This window comes from Mixophyes fleayi, chromosome 4 (genome assembly GCF_038048845.1).
Source record: "Mixophyes fleayi isolate aMixFle1 chromosome 4, aMixFle1.hap1, whole genome shotgun sequence".
In the NCBI taxonomy this organism is placed as follows: domain Eukaryota; kingdom Metazoa; phylum Chordata; class Amphibia; order Anura; family Limnodynastidae; genus Mixophyes; species Mixophyes fleayi.
In genome coordinates this window covers 48,710,068-48,729,168 of record NC_134405.1, presented here as the reverse complement: position 1 = coordinate 48,729,168, position 19,101 = coordinate 48,710,068, and the positions used below count along the sequence as shown (strand labels likewise).

The 19,101-nt window shown below is 38.8% G+C and overlaps 1 protein-coding gene across 1 annotated transcript in view; it reads right to left on the bottom strand.

Moving 5' to 3' along the window:
- Positions 1–3,118: 3,118 nt before the first annotated feature.
- The window catches only part of LOC142150644 (adhesion G protein-coupled receptor E3-like), a 96,851-nt gene continuing 80,868 nt past the window's right edge, over positions 3,119–19,101 (bottom strand). Inside the window, exons 18-22 of the mRNA XM_075205839.1 lie at positions 18,257–18,317; positions 14,978–15,069; positions 11,786–11,954; positions 6,099–6,200; positions 3,119–6,012 (exon numbers count right to left, since the gene is read on the bottom strand). Coding sequence (XP_075061940.1) covers positions 5,935–6,012; positions 6,099–6,200; positions 11,786–11,954; positions 14,978–15,069; positions 18,257–18,317 — 502 coding nt within the window. The 3' untranslated portion in view covers positions 3,119–5,934. The remainder of the gene's footprint in view (positions 6,013–6,098; positions 6,201–11,785; positions 11,955–14,977; positions 15,070–18,256; positions 18,318–19,101) is intronic.

Sequence of the window (19,101 nt, the reverse complement as noted above, 5' to 3'; positions counted from 1 at the left end):
TATGGCAAAATCGCTGCTAATGGTTAAGGAAGTGAATCTGTCTGTCTTGATTTAAAGTACTGCAAGAGACTCAGATCAATGTTGCTTGAGTGATTACAATGGAGGGACTGCAGGTGGCGCTGTTCCTTAATGTGTTACTGTTTTGTCACTCTGTAACAGCAATGTACTCTGTTGTACAAAGAATGTTCTGATTTGTTCTCATACTGGTTTTACCTGCAAAATTGTGTTATATCTGTGTACTGGGATAACTACACTGTTTAATACAAAAGCTATTCCACAAAGCACTTCCTAGTGTGTGTCTCTTGAATTAATGAAAGAAGCATAATCTGCAACACTTGCCTCAAAACATTGTGCTGCGCAGTGAGCAGCTTCAGGCTGCCCCACCTGGACATCAGGGGTATCCCCAGTGGGCCCGATGCTTTAGGACCACACACCCCTTTCTATGTAGGTGGGGTCAACACGAGTCCAAAAGTTACAAAGTATGAGTAGTGCAAGAGCCATGGATAAATTTAACTAGAACCTCCTCTCTAAGAGTCGCACACGTCATGACATTGCTACGCCGGCAGCCTATAGGAGCCTTGAGGAGCTTGCCCAGCTAACCACCAAGAGGAGATGAAGCAGACGTAAGTCATGTTTGCTTTATTTTATTGTAATTTTGTTTTTTTTCGTACTTGACAATGTTCCCTTCTTACCTGGGTGGGTAGCATGTTCTTGGCATAATGTGAATTGGGGCAGTACTCTGTGCCATAATATAATTTGGAGGAATTACTCTGTGCCATATTATGATTTGGAGGCATTACTCTGTACCATAATATGAATTGTGCCATAAATTGAACAATGTGACATAATATTATTTGAGGCCACTTCTGCGTGGCATTATATGGTTTGGGGGCATTACTCTATGCCATAATATGAATTGTGGCATTAATTGATCAATGTGGCATAATATTGTTTGGGGGCATCACTGTATGGCATAACATGAACAGTTACTTGTTGGTTCCATTACTATTAAAAAAAAAAATATATATATATATATATATATATATATATATATATATATATATATATACACAAGTTAACCCGTGCATTATACTCATGCATTCTAGTCAAATCAAGCTACTTAAGGTCTTAAAAAGGTTCTTGTCATGCATTTGGGCCTAGCCCAGGCCTCCTCAGGGGAAGAGCGTTACTTCCCGACGCAAGCGGCCTTTTTAATGTGTGTTCATGAGGTAAAATTACCTCACGAAAATGAGTTTGACCCCTCAACTCGTAAATTTAGCCTTTACTACCCCTCCCACGGGGGGAAGGGGGGATGATGGAAGTTAACTGACTTGACTATTCTAATTTTTTTTTGTCAAATAATGTCAGTATACCAAATTTCAGGTCAATTGGATGAGCCCTTTCTGAGAAAATAGTTTTTTCCACACACACACTAACGCACGCCTCTACACATGTGTGTTCATGAGGTAAAATTTCCTCACAAAAATGAGTTTGAGCCCTACCAAATTTCAGCCCTTTTTGAATTTTTTCCCCCACACACACTAAGAATTTAGTAGGTCAGTGTATAACTCTGCCCAGCAGGTGGCGCTGCAGCTCGGTTTTATTTTTTCCACACACAGAAAGACGCCACTAGACATTTATTATATATTAGATATAAATATTCTCTATATTTATATTTATGTATCTAAATACACAACTGGCCCACAAAGGTTATTCCCATGTAGCCAAGGTCAGGGGTGGCACTGAATGTTCTCACTAAGTTTACCAATAGTATGTGAATGGACAGGTTAATTGTAACTTTTCTGAGACAATGTGCCCCTCTTTTTTCCCCTGCTTACCTCCTAACACATGGTGCATGCACCACATGATGTGAGCCGTCCCATGCGTGCTGGCAGCAAGAGAGGGAGACAGAAGACTCTGCAGTGCTGGAATGAGAGAAGGTAAGTGTGGGGAGGTGGGGAGGTGGGGGGGGTGATTTCAATGTACTTTTAGGTGGGTGCATGAGCTATTTAACTAATAGTGTGCATGACATATTAATTTATTGTTTGGGTAATGGTGGTGTCTATGGGATAAGTTCATGCTGGGGTGGTTTTGGGTCTAACAATTTAATGCTGAGTCTGGGGAGAAGGGTTGTACTCAGTAAGAATACTAATTATTTGGTGTTGGGGCTTTTTAATGAGGGCTATGTATTTATTTACTACATTCAAATACTAATTATTTAATGTCTTGGCTGCTTGGGGAGGTATGTGTATTTATTAAATGTAAATACTGTTAATGTCTTTGTTGGGAATATGTGTATTTAGTAAATGTGAATACTATTAATTTAAGGTCAGGGCTGTTTGCCTAATTATTAAACATGAGAGTCACTTCCCTTAAAGCGGCGATGGATGGACCTGCCTGTTATATATTTTCTGTCAGTATTATCTTAGGAGTTAGGGGTGTTAGGGTTAGGAACCCTAGCACCCCTAACCCCTAAGATAATACTGACAGGAAATATATAACAGACGGGTCCATCCAGCGCCGCTTTAAGGGAAGTCGGTGTTTGTAATAACGTCATTTTCAGCAGTGTAGAAGACAGCCAATCGGGATATGAAGTCATCTGGATTCTGAGCAGTACTTTTCTTTCAAGGTCAGTGTACTAGCTCATCGCACTCCTCATGCCGTTCTGTCCTCTGTCAGGGTAGTCAGTACCGGTAATTGGTACTACACCCACTATTTTAACCCTGCATATTTCATTGTCATCTGCAATTCCGCAAAAGGTTCTTCAGAACATTTTTATGGAGGTCGTTATCAATGGGGAACGGGGTGCATATCTGTGTACTAGGCGGGCAAATATTTGCATTTGCACATAATAAGGTTCTCTGCAGGGTTGCATTTTCTATAGTTTATAAATTACACCCATTTGTTCCAATGCAGGCAGTGGGATATTTACTGGATGGAAGAAGTGTGATATGAATGTGTGGGTATGATATTTTGGATCATTGCTTTCGGTACCAAAGCACCTTGTTCCGTCTCTGGCAAAGAGCAAAGCAGTTTACAGAGGGTGCAGTTGTCTTCTTAGCAGTACCTCGCTATACACTGAGTGGCGGTGTAGCAATAAGAGCAGGGTACCCACCTGTGGTTGTTCAATAATTATTTTATTTTCAAGGAAAGTTAGGTACACTTTCTGTTTATTGAATTAGTACAAAAATTCTTAAAGCAGTGAACCTTGAATGTGACAGCCGAACATAGTAGATTTCGCAATTGAAATTAAAAAACTGTTACGAAAAGTTTTTCATCATTTAAAAATATTCTTTATATAGTTTTTAAAAATATGAATATTTTAAACACTAATTTAACAGGAATTCTGAACAAAACCACAAATTTTGAATGTCAACACATCCAATAATCAAAATATAGTTATAAAATAAGTAAACAATACTACAATAAATAAATGCATTAAAAAATTCTGTTAGTGCCTGGGAGCGAGTGTAACAATCTGATTTGGCTTCCAAGTTGAGCTACACTATGATCGCACCCCGCTGGCTCCCTCTACATATCATGGCTGTGAAATTCATTTTTTTTTTGCATACTGCTGCTTACTACTAATTACTAATCCTTACTACCACTCCTTTGCAATCTAGAGAAAGCTTGCCTGGGGGTAGAACATAGGATTAAAGACACAAAGTTCAATATAGTAAAAAAAATAATACTGGTGCAAGGTCTTCATTAAGGGGTCATTCTCTTACCTTAGGTGTTAGGGTGGGGAATGGTCCGGCTGGCAGTACAAAATGATATAAGCATCTATATTGAAATGGAATATAGATTTGGAGGGATTTTACTACCTGTGGTGGGAGGAGCTGGGCTGACTGGGACATTTTGTTGCTGAATGCAGGCGCCCAGGGGGGCACGGAGGATTTTTAAGGGGGGGTTTCCCCTCCACCGAAAAAAAAAAAGCGAGAGAGCTGCCGCGCTTGCTCCGGCGCATGTGCAGCAGCTCCGTTTCGGCAGCACTGTACTATACAGCAGCCGCGGCACTGTCAAAGAAGAGTCCGCGGCGGTGCTGTATACAATACAGCACCGCCGCGGACACTTCTTTGACAGCGCCGCGTCTGCTGTATAGTACAGTGCCAATATGTAGGGCACTTCTTTAATGGAGCGGAGGGGTTTCTGGAGACCCAGAAACCCCCCCTGCGTGCGCCACTGGCGCCCAGATTCAGGACAAGATATTTACATGAGGGGGTGGAGAATGTATATTTAGGGAGGGGTTCCTGATTTAGCAGGTGGTCATGGACTTTTTATTCATTGTCAGAGGTTGAGGGACTTGCACTTTTGCCTGTATTTTTAATGGCATGCTATTTTAGCTATCAAGCCACACTTTATATGGGAAAGAGCATTTACAGGAGCACAAGTACCAATGTAATTAAAGTATTGAAAAGAAGAAAATAAAGACAGCCCCATTGTATCTTCATTGTATGAGCAGTGATTATAGAGGAGAGGAAGAGGGATAGGCATCTGTGAAGAAGTGAGCCTACGGGAACTATTGAAACATTTTGAAAGTTCAGGAGAAACTGACAGAGAATTCCATAGACGGGGAGCTGCCTGGGAGATGTCTTGCATCTGTGCATGGTATGATTTTATGAGAGAAGACTTTACAAGGTCATTGGAGGAGCTCGGATGGTGCTTGAGAGAAAATGGATGCGTAAACAGTATAGGTGAAACAGGAATTGTCAGGGATTCATAAGGAACATTCAGTCCTTTGAATTGTATTCTATTGTGCACAGGAAACCACTAAGTGGATTGACAAAGAAGGGCAGCATATGCAGAAGGATGGGAAGCATGCAGCACCATTCATAGTTGATTTTAAGGTGGATAGTCTTGTTATTAGCAGACCACACAAATGGAGGTTGCAATAGTCACGGTGGGAAATTGTAAGGACATGAGTCAGGAGCTTTGCCACATATTGGGAAAGGAAGAGATATATTTTGGAGATGTTGAAGTGATATAATTCAGAGATTTTCTGTTTGCAAGGAATAAAGGAGAGTGCAGAGTAAGGGTGACACTGAGAAAGTGGATAGAATGATGGTACCATTGACTGTTTCAAGCAGAGCATGTAAAGTTGAGTGGGAATATAACCAATACAGTTTTTAGATGTTTCGTTTTAAATACCTTTTAGACATCATGAGCATATAGTTGAAATATAGTGTGAGATGTTGGCTAAGTGACTGGTCTTACAAGTTTGATAAAATCAGGAGAGGTAGTGCTGCAGAAAACAAGAGAATGGACCATTTGACAACAGTGTCAAATGCTGGTGACAGATCAAAAAGAGGAGGGAAATTTCACCTTTTAATTTGACTGTAGTTGCTGTTAGCTACTTTTGTAAGGGCGGGTTCTGAGAAATCTTCTGGGCAAAAGCCAGACAGCTGAGGGCCTAGTCGGAAATTAAAATTGAAAAAATGAGGTCATCCTACAGTAAACAATGCATCTAGTACTTTAAAGCAAATGGAGGTACATAAATTGGTTGGTGGCTAGATGGCAGTAATGAGTCAAGAGTAGCATTCCTGAGACTGGGAAGGATAATACATTTTTGAAGGCAGAGGGTCAAAATCCTGTGAAGAGAGTTGATTTATTCAGTCAGGGTGTTGTGGAGTGAATATGCAGTATATTAATCTTGAGGCAACTTCACCTTCAGTGGGTTATTAGAGCTGAAGGTGGAGTTGCAGCTAGGTACAGGGCAGTGATGTGCATTGGACACATTTTTAGTCTCCCCTGTTAACTATGCTTTTCCCCACAAAAAGAGAAAGAAAAAACAACCATGGCTCGATTACCGACTTACCAACACCTACAGTGGAGATGAGTTTAGTGATTACAGTTAGTATAATGGGCACAGTTAGTAAGTAGAAATGTAATACTATCTTCAGTTAAGAAGTCTTCATCATGATTCCACCCTGTAAACTATTCACAATTGTCTTTCTTCTCAGTCAAAGAAGTCTTTCTGTCAACCAAAGGATTAGCAATTTCAGTCATGTTTATCTAGGAAGCAACAGTATTAGAATTAGTTGCTGTTCATGTGAAAACAATATATAGAAATGAGAGTAATCTGAGAAGCTGATACTTACTGATTGAGAGATAGTTTGAGTAGTGCCACTGGCAGATGCATCTGATGATTGTTTGCTGTGTATGTGAAGTCTTTGAAACAGTTTGTGATACTCTGCTCTCACCTGAAAAGTACAAACAAGTAACTTGGTGATCAGGCAGCATGATGGAGTTTACATTACATGGAAGCCTATGAAGGCTCATTTAAAGTTGGATGTATGCCAAATTTTCTTGCATAAAATACTCAAAAATGCATGTGCCCGTATCTACATTTTGAGCATTTTAGACTTGCATCCCTCTACACCTGGAAATGCAGAACGAGGATAAGATGAGATGTGTTCATGTAACTGTCACATAATTAGACATGGATGCATCCACACATATGCTATTTAGAAGGCACATCTCTTGGGGTACTGGAGGACTAGTGCAATTATGATGATGACTGTTAGTAACACTATTCAGACATTTCTGATCTTGTGATTGGCATATTCTGCTCTAAAGCTACTACTTATTTTCCATTTGGACTACTACAGGAAAGAAGGTTACCATATCATTTGTAATGGAATTAAATAACTTATACGAACATATTTGTTTTTTTTAATTACATTTTATATGGAAAATGGGACTTTTGCATTTATTGATAATTGTCAAGACATTTGACACTATTGCATTATTATGTTGTGTACGTACAGTTTAACGAAACTTTTGCAGTTACTACAAACACTGTCAAGTGCTATATCTACCCTATAGGCATATGTACACACACTGGTATGCCTGATATATGCCTGACATAAGAACTAATGGTGCAAAACACACACACACCCCTGATGGCGCACTATATGTCCAATAAATTCACTAAATTTTTATCCTGAAATTTATATCTCATAAAAACCAATGTAGTGAAACAAATATTCAAATTAGTAAGCTGCTCAACCAACGGGGAGTTACCACCGTAATAGACAGGTAAACAAAGAGAAATAAAAGGTGAACACTGAAAGCAATCTAAGGGGCATATTCAATTGTCGCGGGGTTCCGCGGCGTTAAAACTACTACCATTATTACGGTAGTAGTTAGCTGGATTTCAACTCGCGGCTCAGGAAGCTGCGAGCTGAAATCCAGCGAGAAAATTACCGTCATAATGTAAATGTAATTAGACTCATTGCGACAGGATAGACTTTCTTTGCCAACCTGATGGGTTATATAGATCGTTTGGGATTTTGCATACCCTGCCATTACTGGCCACTCCTAATGGTGCACTTAGTCACTGACTGGAAGTGTAAATTGTGCACCAGTGTTGTGCCCCAAGTTGTAGGAGAATAGTTACTGCCATCACCAGGCTGATTTAACGGCACCTGAACTGTTTGCTTCTGGCTGATGTGTGTAGCTGCTGCAGCACCTCTTTGCTGGTTACACTAGCTGCATTCTGTTGATCGCTTGCTTTAAGTCAAGACTGCTGGGTAGGTGTGAGAATGTGGACTCAGGATGCTGGGATCAACACAGGATTTCCGAGGAATAGAGTTAGTGTTAGCTTTTTTCATTTGGTCACAGGAATACAGCAGATATAGGTGTCTCTCAGGAACAGGAGAGGATATTTAGCAGTAGTGATGTTTATTTGTGCAGAAATAGCAAAGCTTTTAAACATTCAAGGCTCGTTCTCCATCCTAAACTCATACAGACTTCAGTGGTTAATGCTGACCTGAAACACCTAGTCAGTGATATCTGCCAATATCCCTTATTGAAGTCAAGAAGCATTGACTTCAAGAAGCCTTTGGACTTCTTCCTCTGACAACTAAGTATTAATTAATGAAACCATACCATTAATTAATACTTGGTTGTGAGAGGAAGAAGTCCAAAGGCGACTGAAGAATATTAAGATAAATAAAGCTCCAGGTCCAGGTGGCATACACCCAAGGGCCCTTATATAGTGAAACTCGGAAATAGATGGACCGCTATTCTTAATTTTCAGAGATTCAATCTCATCAGGCTCAGTACCAAGGGATTGGTGAATAGCAGATGTGGTGCTGTTGTTTAAAAAGGGGACGAGATCACAACCAGGGAATTATAGACCTGTAAGCCTGACATCAATAGTGGGGAAACTACTGGAAGGTATTTTAAGGGATAGTATTCAGGATTACTTGGTGCTCAATAAAATTATTAGTGGGAATCAACATGGATTTGTGAGGGATAGGTCATGTCAAACTAATCTAATTAGTTTCTACGAGGAAGTTAGTGGGAACTTAGACCAGGGCAGCACAGTAGATGTGGTCTACTTAGATTTTGCAAAGGCCTTTGATACAGTGCCACACAAGAGGTTGGTTTAAAAAATAAGGGAACTGGGTCTAGGAATCAAAATTTGTACTTGGATCGAAAACTGGTTAGAGAATAGGGAACAGAGAGTTGTGATAAATGGAACATTTTCTAATTGGTCAAAAGTCTTAAGTGGAGTACCTAAAGGTTCTGTGCTGGGGCCACTCCTTTTTAATATATTTATTAATGACCTTGGTGATGGTTTAGAGAGTAAAGTTTCTATTTTTGCAGATGAACTAAACTCTGTAAGGTAATAAAATCAGAGCAATATGTAGCTTCTCTACAGAGGGACTTAAATAAACTGGAGAATTGGGCGGCCAAATGGAATATGAGGTTTAACATAGATAAATGTAAGGTTATGCATTTAGAGATCAAAAACAAAAATGCAATATATAAATTAAATGGAATAAAAATAGGACTGCAATATTGAGTCTGGGGGGACTTTCACAATTGAAACAGATTGGCGGTTGCATACTCTGCATCAATTTCAAATAGAAGTGCAGGAGATCCAAAATAGGTTGAACTTGATGGACTGATGTCTTTTTTCAACCTCATCAACTATGTTACTATGTTACTAAATGTACTTTGCACTGGCCAATATATTGAACAGAGCATCAGGGGATAGGCGTCAGACATGGTCACATCATTTAACCAGTTTTTAATTAGGTAAAACCACATGGTCCTGAACTTCTTGGGGACCAAAGCAGTGGAGGTTGCCCTAGGACAGCAGGATATCAGGATAATGTTTATCTCCAGCATCTCCTGTACCCCACTGTATATGGCTTTTCTTCCCCTCTGGTGAGAGCTGGTGAAGCAGGCTGCCTAATTGGTCTGTGCTCACCTGCATCTACTTGGTGCATTACCAAGGAAGTTTGGCCATGCTTGATACTGAACTGCACCTCAGAGCACCACATTGTCTCTAGCTGCTGCCTACGTTTGCTCCACCCAGCAAACGTTCTTGACCACACCCTCACATTTCACATCTGCAATTGGCTCTGTGATGAGAATAGAGTAATATCCAATTGTAATAAAGGTTAACCTCACCTCTCTCTCTCTATGAGGCTTAAGGTTTATTACTGTGATTGTCTTCCAAAATGTTGCCATGTAAAGCTATGTAAACTATGTTGTAAATATTCAGCAATGTACATGTATCTCATAGAGAGATAGACTTAACCAGTACGTCAATGCCCTAAGCTTAGTATGAAGCCTTCTGTTTCTCTTAGCATCGACCACTACCACATACAGTGAGGCTGGAAGTACTGGTCGCTTCTGAGCCTGACTTTGCTTAAAAAATGCAATCAAAGGTTGAACTGGGAGGTGACCCATGGTAGCCCCCTTTATGCTTTTGATTATGTCCCTTTGTGTGTTACAATGGTGACCATTATGTTGGACTCTTATCTTGGAGCCTGCCACAGCTGGAGTTCCCAAGACATGAGAGACAGGACACTTCCTGTGGGAGCAGAGCAAGGTGTGTGAGCAAAATTTTAAGAAAGGGTTAGACAAATTTTTAGCGGAAAGGTGTATCCAGGGATACGACCGTTAATTTAAAATAAAGTATAGTAGTGGATATAGGGTAAAAATTGGATTGCAATATTGAGTCTGGGGGGATTTTCAAAATTGAAACAGATGGGCGGTTGCCTACTCTGGATTAATTTCAAATATAAGTGCAGGATCGCAGGAGATCCAAAATAGGTTGAACTTGATGGACTGGTGTCTATTTTCAACCTCATCAACTATGTTACTATGTAAAATCAGAGAACCAAGTGAATGGAGATGGACAGTACTGAATGAGAATTACAGCTCCTGTTGGGTGGATCAAAAGCTATATGGCAAACCCTCATGAGACGCCACTAACAAAGACTCATATGGCCTTGTGTTGGTATATGCCTGCCAAAAAGAAGGATGACATCAGGAGTTGCTGCTGTTTTGCTGGCAAAAACAGTTTGAGGAGACTTTGCCAAGTATCTTTGGACCAGTTCACTCACGAACTGTGACTAATGATCAGATAGGATCTCACTGTCTTCACTGCAGTGATTGCAGGTAAAGCAACAGCCTAAGGATATCATAATCTACCACAGTGAGAAAGAAATTCTACTACTGTCTGCTTGGCACTGATACAGGACCTTTGATGTCCACAGCTACACTTTGAAAAGGATCACCAACTATCCTCAAGGATTTTAGAGAAGTGTGAGCACAGGAGTGCCCAAGCTGCTGACAAACATCACAGGAATTACAGAATCTGACATTCCTGACCATAATAGGTTCTGCATTATGCTCTTAAGTATATGGTCCCACCCTTGGTGTCCAACCAGAATAATCTAAGTGATAGGGGTAATACATTGCATCTGTATACCTTTGTCATTAATGTTACCCAGAACTATATTTACTGGGAGTCAATCCATTTCTGCTACATCCCTGACCTCCTTGCAAACTCCCCTCTATGGAAATCAAATAATTGGATGAAGTTGTTCTAAATTAACAAATGTCAATATCAATAGTTTTCCGTCCGATTGCAATTAGTACACTATTTCATAACAGGGTTAATAACGCAATTGCATGAGAAAACAACACACACTTACATTTACACATACATTTGTAAATAGTACACATTTAATAAAGTTCCAACTCACATCAGTTTATTAGTAAAATGTAAAGGTTACTCAAGCAAAGATAAATTTACCCTACAGGTATTTATGGTTCAAGTCCTAAGAAAAGTATGGTGTTTGGAATATCATTCCTCATTTCACCAGTAGAAATACGGTGGTAACAGAGTAACGATCGCACTTAGAGATCACTAGTTAGGAATAAAATAATATTGATACTCTATAATACTATAGCCAGCACATGTTTATAGGTTGGTTTAAACTAGATTAGGTGGGTTCCCTCAGCATCACAGCAGGATCAACAAAGTGCAGTGACAGAGACCCCTGATTGGCTTGTAAGTCCATCCTGTCACATTCATGGAAAGCTATTTATTCCAAATTGTTTTGAAAGAAAGCCTTGAAATGTTTACTGTGTAATTTATTTATTTTTCTTACATGGAAATGGTTGATAAAATACCAGTTTTCCAACACTATGTTATAGAATGCGATATACTTAAGAAAGGACATTCTCATGCTATATGACACCTACAGAGTGTTCTGAAAGTTCTAACATGTTCTGGGGGAACTCCAAAGTGCACCTGCCTGATCTGGATTGATTTGATGTAGCACAATGGCCTCCTTTCTTCCACAATCTAGAGATGTGCTGCCTGCACTTTCTCCTTTTTCTTAATGATAGTTATGTCTGCTTTCATTTATTGCTATTTAAATGTCAGGATATTGCATATACAATAAAATGATATTTATTTACTTTATATTCACAGTGCACAATGGTTTCATATACATGACATATGGATTTTTACCTGGTGGCTGAGCAGACAATGCACAAGAAAGATGAAGGGACCCTGAAGACTGTTACAAATGGTAAATAGATAAGATATGACCATGGAACCAGATCCAAACTGGAAAAAGCCAATACTCCAGGTACAGCCAAGAATAATAAGGTGAGATAGAGCTTTGAATGTCTGCATCCTGGAAGAGAAGATGGACAATTAGGAATGACGTGTAGACTCTAGACCAGTGGCTCTTAAAGGCAAATACCACTTTACTATGGTAATGTAAATTGTCTAAGCCACAAGGAAAATTTTGTCCTACTGCTATTTTATATACTTGTTTTATGTGGGAAAAGACATAGGGCTAGATTTACTAAGCTGCGGGTTTGAAAAAGTGGGGATGTTGCCTATAGCAACCAATCAGATTCTAGCTGTCATTTTGTAGAAGGTACTAAATAAATGAAAGCTAGAATCTGATTGGTTGCTATAGGCAACACCCCCACTTTTTCAAACCCGCAGCTTAGTAAATCTAGCCATAGTCTCAGAGTGTGTTGTCCTGTCCATTTAGGGTTGTGATTGCTGTATCAGGAAGTGATCAAGGCAAGATTGCGGACATGGTATAAATTGGGAAAGTTAAGATATATGTGTCTTTATGTATATTGCAACTGGACTTCTACTCACTCTTTACATAAGTTGTTATAGATAACATCAGAACTGGTGAGGACTGTGAAAGATGGACCTTGCCACCAACAGCGTCATTTACTTAATAATGCTCTTGGCGCTGAGTGTTTGAAATATGAGCTAGATAAATTCATCATATATGAGGTGGTTTATAGACCACATTCCCCAGCAGAATATAGAGAGAGTATTAAACAAACAACAGAAAAAAGGTAAGCATTTTAATTTATAAACATGACCCTAAAGGCCTGACTCAATCTGCATGCAACTTGCTAGTAAGTTGCAAGTGTAAAAAGACAAATCAAAGCGTATCTTAAAATATATTTTTGATTTGAATCTGGGTGGAAGTACGCTGTGCATTAACAGTACTTGATATATGTAGACACGCAGAACAGATTGCAGTATCCACACATGCATAAGTACTATAATAGTTCACATCAGAACACATAAAACATTTATTTGATCACAATTTAAATAACTCTTAACAGTATAATTATTTATATAAATATTTATGTAAAAATATATATTTTATTTTTTTAATATTTTTCTATATCAAATACATAAATAAAGAAGATTTCAATACTTACTGTACACACAATGGGCCTAAGTCATTTAGGAGAGCAAGCTAAAAAAAAGAGTAAATTTGATCCTGGACAAACCATGTTGCAATGCACAGGGTGCAAATTAGTTTATTATTTTGTACATAAAGAAAATACTGTCTTTCTTCATGTAGCACACAAATCATTGATAACTTTTATTTTTACACTGAAATTTAAAGTTGATCTAGGACATGCCCTACCCCAACTATACATCTGTCCCCACATTTAAAATGTACCCCCCCCCCCCCCCACCCAATGCAGCATGGTTTTAACATGGTGCAAAGTTACTCCTATTTTTCTGCTTTGCTCTCCTTAATTACTTAAGCCCAATGAGTTTTTATAGTATATCTTAGTTGCATACATTTGTTCTGTGATAGCTACTGGCACGCATACATGTCATTTTTAATTTAAGCACTATGCAGTTTCAGTCATCACTATTACGCAACATTTACACCTGACCCATAGTGGATGCAAAAGATATGGCTGAAAACAAGCATAGTTATGATAAACACAGGACTTGAATTGGCCACATCTGTGTTGGAAGCCCTTACTGTACATGTCCCACTTTAGTCCTCCCCTTCCCTCCCCCGTTACACCTGTCAATTTGAAGACTTCTGTTCTGACATGAACTGCATGCCATTACACTCATTGGCATAATATCTGTTTCTGGTCATGCGCAGTGCGAATTCACAGAATCAAGATACGCTACGCAAGTGCACATAGATGCAAACATGAATCAAGCCCTAAGAGTGTAGGCAGTTTAGAAAATGATATGTTTTATGATGTTGCAGTTATAAATATCTTTCCAAAATTGAATGATTTGTGGATGTCCTCCCTAAGGCAAGATAGGTTAATCAGTGGCTCAATTATTTAGAATTTTTTTGTGTTTTAACAATAATTTCACCTGTTCTTCTGAGATGAACTGTAAAAAATGTGCACTGAGGAGGGGGTCTGAGGGTAGGCTTGTGAATCACTGGTTGTGAGTCATTTTATACAGAGTACATCTAAAATGTCCACACATTTGGACCATGTTCCTCAGGAGGACTTTAGGCAACGTTTTCATGATTTCCAAGATATTTTGCAAAGCATTTTTTACTTGATTATTCATCAGTGTTGGCATTTGAAGAATCAATATTGCACTGACAAAAGGTAAGGGCTTCAGTTAGTCCTTTTATACTAACTTATCACCTGATTGGTCAACTGAGCTGAAGCAGCACTCTGACTGGCTGAGATGGATCAGGTGACTTGATCAAAGATTGGGGCGCCCAGAAACTGGTTTTGAAGGGAACTCTAGAGAAACTGGTGTTGGGATCTATGGAGTGGAGACAGAATGGGCAGCATACTGCAGAGAGATCTAAGATCAGCAGAGCCTGTGGATAGCAGGGACAGCTTAGAAAGACAGCAAAAGGGGTAAGTAACTGGATCTAAGAGCCTGGTGTGTGACAAGCTGCAAAACTGGAATTTAGTGTTTGTGGGATGAGATATTTAAATTACCTCTTCAGTGTAAAGAAGCCCCATATAGGAAAGAGTTATTAACTGATATATGACAAGGCTTTTTAGCAGTGTACATTTCTATGCATGTCCTCTAAATACCTGCTGTAACCAGGCACAAATAATGCATAATAGACATAAATAATATTTCAGAAACCAATGTATTTCAAAAAAGTATATGAAAACACCAGTTATATGAAATAAAGGCAGCTATGATGCCCCCTTACTTACTTTCAAGAGTTATTAGAAACATGTGAGAGTCAAAAAACATTTCATATTTTGGAGTAAAATGAAAAATGGAAAATTGATGATGGGTTTGAGCAAAGGAGATAGTAGGCCTTGCTTTGTGGTGATGTTTTCTATTGTGCAAGATAATTTGGAATTGTGCTAATATAGATGTTCTGCGCTACATAAAACATGCTCTATGTAAATGGCTCCATCGATTTAAACTTACTGAGTATTCTTCAGAGTGGACACATTTGTGTTTAGAGATGCTAGCCTCATTCGGAGCAGTATTACAGTGAGGACCAAGAGAGTGGTGTTTACCTGGGAAGATGAGGATGAGAAGCAAGGAGAAGAGAAAGTATTTGAGAATATATTACTAAAGTGAGAATTCAGAGTCTATTTGCATCACATAGCAATTGTTGATTCAAATATGTGAACATTTGAGTAAGGAGGAGACATCTCACAATATTCCAAAGAATTATGGTAACACAGGTATGATACACATTAACTGTTCCAAAATGATAGCTTGTATCCAGGGTGAGATTCTGCTGTAAGTCTCTTCTATTCTCTCCTTGTAATTTGAAACAGAGTATACTTGTAGCTGTAATTACTTGCTGCGGCAGGGATTTTACACTTTCTATTGGACACCACCTTTAAAGCTCATCTGTCACCTACACATTAAACCAATATTAGAACAAAAGCATAGTTGCCTTCTCTTCAGAACTCCACTCCAGGAATGGAGGAGGAGAGCTCCATGAAATGTGGGTGGGTGGGAGATAATGGTGCAACGTGTGTCATTATGTCCTGACCACCACAATATTATGATGCACATTGCTTCATCACTCCACAGTGGGCCGAGCATGTTGAAGTAAATCACATTATCACATTGGGTTCCATCCACACTTCTCTGCCTGCCACAGGGGATTGCCAGATTCTCTTGGGAGTGTGGAAAATCACTCACTATTTTGGGAGTCTCTCTGACAGTCAGTGATGGTTAAAAAGTATTAATCAATGACATAAATATATATTACATTTTTTTGCTTGTTGCAGAAATTAAGTTTCTTTGAAATTCCCTTATAACTATGTTCTGGGAAGGTATATGGATGAACATCACATGCAGCAGCAGGAACATGCTAACTGTGCTCCGGAGAAACTTCCTGTGATATAAAACTTATATAAACTAAAGTGATGTAACACTTCCTACAGTTTTATATCTTACAACTCCCAGTTTATACAAGAAGTGAAGAGAAAAAATATGCAATAGTGTACAGGTATCCAAAAAATCAGCTATGAACCATGGATAAAAAATGTTTTATTAGCAAATAATAAAATGATGAAATCGCATACCAGCAATGAAATGCATCAGTGTGATTTATGGTGTGAAATCAATTGAGTTTTAATACTCTTTTTATGTTTGCCACAAAAGAAACATCTTTTCTTTAAGTGAAACTGTGCATGTGCTGTCAGTTAAAGATAATCGAAGCATAGGCTCACTGGAGCCTTATTTGCTGTTCTTAAACTGATTTATGTGTTACACCAGTATGCAGAGGAGAGGCTGTGCTTTACATTTCATGTAACCCATAACATCGAAAGCAGTGCTGTTTGGGAGAAGCCTTATTGCTGAAAAGTCTTAACATCCACAAGCCTTCACCAGCTGGGATCCCGTCTCTATTTTGTGAGGTAAGGCTCATACAGGGGATAATCTGCAGCTCCTCATATATTCGGGAGAATCTGACGTTTGGAAGTCGAATTATGGCTAAAGGTCTGATAAACATCTCTCTCTTCCTCTGCACTTGCAAGTGATTTATTGATACTATAAAGCAACACATCTGAGTTTGCCTATCCACCTGGGAAGTGTGGTTGTGACTATATTTTTACTATTGCTGTTTTTCAATCTCACAAATTTGCACTTATTTTTCCAAAAATTGTAAGTGCATTAATAACTGTTGGTTGGACACTGAACTTTGCCAATTTATGCAGTTAGAGTGTATGAAAAATTGAACTTGATTAATGTTAGATTATTTAAAATCCCAACAATTACAATACTTTAAATAGACTTCTGTAGCAATGCTATCCATCATTATCAGCATTACCAAATGCATTTGTCCATATATTTATATATAAAGGTTCATTCAAAATTTTAGCATTAATATCACACCTCCCACCACTTGGGTATTGGCAGATACCTATTAGATTGTAACAGGTGGCAGCAGATGTGAGTAAGGAGGTTAATCTACACGTTGCCACTTAACCAGAACGTTGGATTATTGAAGACAAGATAAAGGTGTATATAATATGCAGTCTTGTGGAATCAGAATATGTTTATAGATAAAGAGGCATGTACTGAATGTCCATGCAGCACTACAGTGCTCATACGCATTAAAGTATGGGTATCCCTCATGTGCAGAAGACACTTCAGCAGACTGCCTTGCTCATTCGTAGAAGATGCTCTAGACGGGGTGGACAACACCGCGGATCTGGTAATTGACCACTGGAGACAATAATTAACATCCATCTATCTTAACACCTCCCTCACTTAGAGATGTCTTCTCTTACAATAAAACATGTATTAACCTTGTTATTATACTTTCATGTGGTTCATCTGTAACCAACACATGAGGTTAATGCAAAAGATAATGTCAGCAAAAATATCAATTTTCATAATATTATAAACCACATTATATATGAAATGCAATCAACACTTGTGATGTAAGTTCTTTCGTGAGCATATTAACGGCATTTTGCTCACTTGTAATGTAGCTCACACTAACTGACTTTATCTCAAAAAGTTCCCAAATTAAATTATGTTTAATAGCAATATGCTTATATCTACCATAATACTTGGTACTAGCTGATGAATCAAGAGCACCTCTGATGTCACATTTTATGCTAATGGTCTCAACTCTAAAGAGATGTAGTTCACACAAAGTCTATTTAATCCATAGAGCTTTAGCTGCTTCTATCAAAGTCATATGCTCTGCTTTGGTAATAGAAAGAGAAACTGTAGGCTGCTCACTCGACTCACTACATGTGTGATGTCGGGACAAGTTCCAACACTTGCATAAATGAAACTTACAATCAGCAGAGCAAAAGTGAACAGGAGATACTTCCAAACTTGGCCACCGGTAGGACAAAACTTTCCCTACCGTTATGGCGGGACAGATCAAATCATGACTGTCCAACCTAAAGTGGGATATTTGGGAGGTATGTTAATATTTCAGAGCATATTTTATAATAATCTGTAAATAAAATTAATAATTTAAAAGACAGAAACATACAACGAGGCTTGAAAGGAAGGTGCTGCTTTTGGAGCCTTTCTAATTGCTGTATAATTCTAGTAATTTGGCTTCTAGCCACATATGAATGTTTTTTTCTTGTCCCTTTCACAGAATTAACCTTTGAGGAAGCCATTTGCTTTGAATATACCATTACCCAAATCCCTTCATATGTATCTGACAACCAGGGATAGAACAGGTGATATATATATAAAGTCTGATGTTGTACTCACAGTGATGAACACACAGACTGGGCCAATGAAACTCCAGGTGAGACTAGATCCCAGCCAGCAACTAAAGGAGAGAGCAGAGATGCTGCTGTCAATCTGTCCCATTTGGACCTGCCCCACACAGACATCTCTTACAGTATAATATCCCTTCCTCTAAGACAAAGACAATGCAAAATGTAAGCTCTATTGGACAGTGTCTGAAAAGTATACATAATTGTGCTACCAAAACTGTTAGGTTTCTATCTCCATGTTCTTACTTTAGAAAACTTCATCCCATACTGTGTTCAGCAATAGAGTGATACATACATATGTATGCAAAGGTTCCACACTACTTTGACAAACATCTCTGTCTTTGTGACAGTTGAAGCACCACCACAGTATGTTTTGAATTAATAGGAGGCTTCCTAATGAGGGAGACCTGTACAATATGATCACTGTGCAGTATTCCTGCAAGACGCCAGAGCCAGAAATTAACCATTATCTTTTAAAATTGTAGTTCCAGATCTATGAGGAGCTCAGAATGTGCACAGGGACAGATGGGTTCTCTAACTAATCCATTGTATTTAACTAAAATGTTTGCATGTAAATTTGAGCAACAATGTCACATTAACTCCAACAGCACTTTGGGGGGGAATTCAGTTCCGTCGTGAGTAACGCAGCGCTAAATGTATTACCCTTAATATGGTAATTTTAACCCTGATCTCTGCTCGCTGCTCCCTAAGTTGGTGAGCAAAAACCAGCGCTAAAGATTACCAAAGATTACCGTATTAATTGAATTCCCCCTTTTCTGTCAAAAATCATATTGTGGTATGGGGTTAGTGCAGGGTGACAAACTATTTGAAGATAAA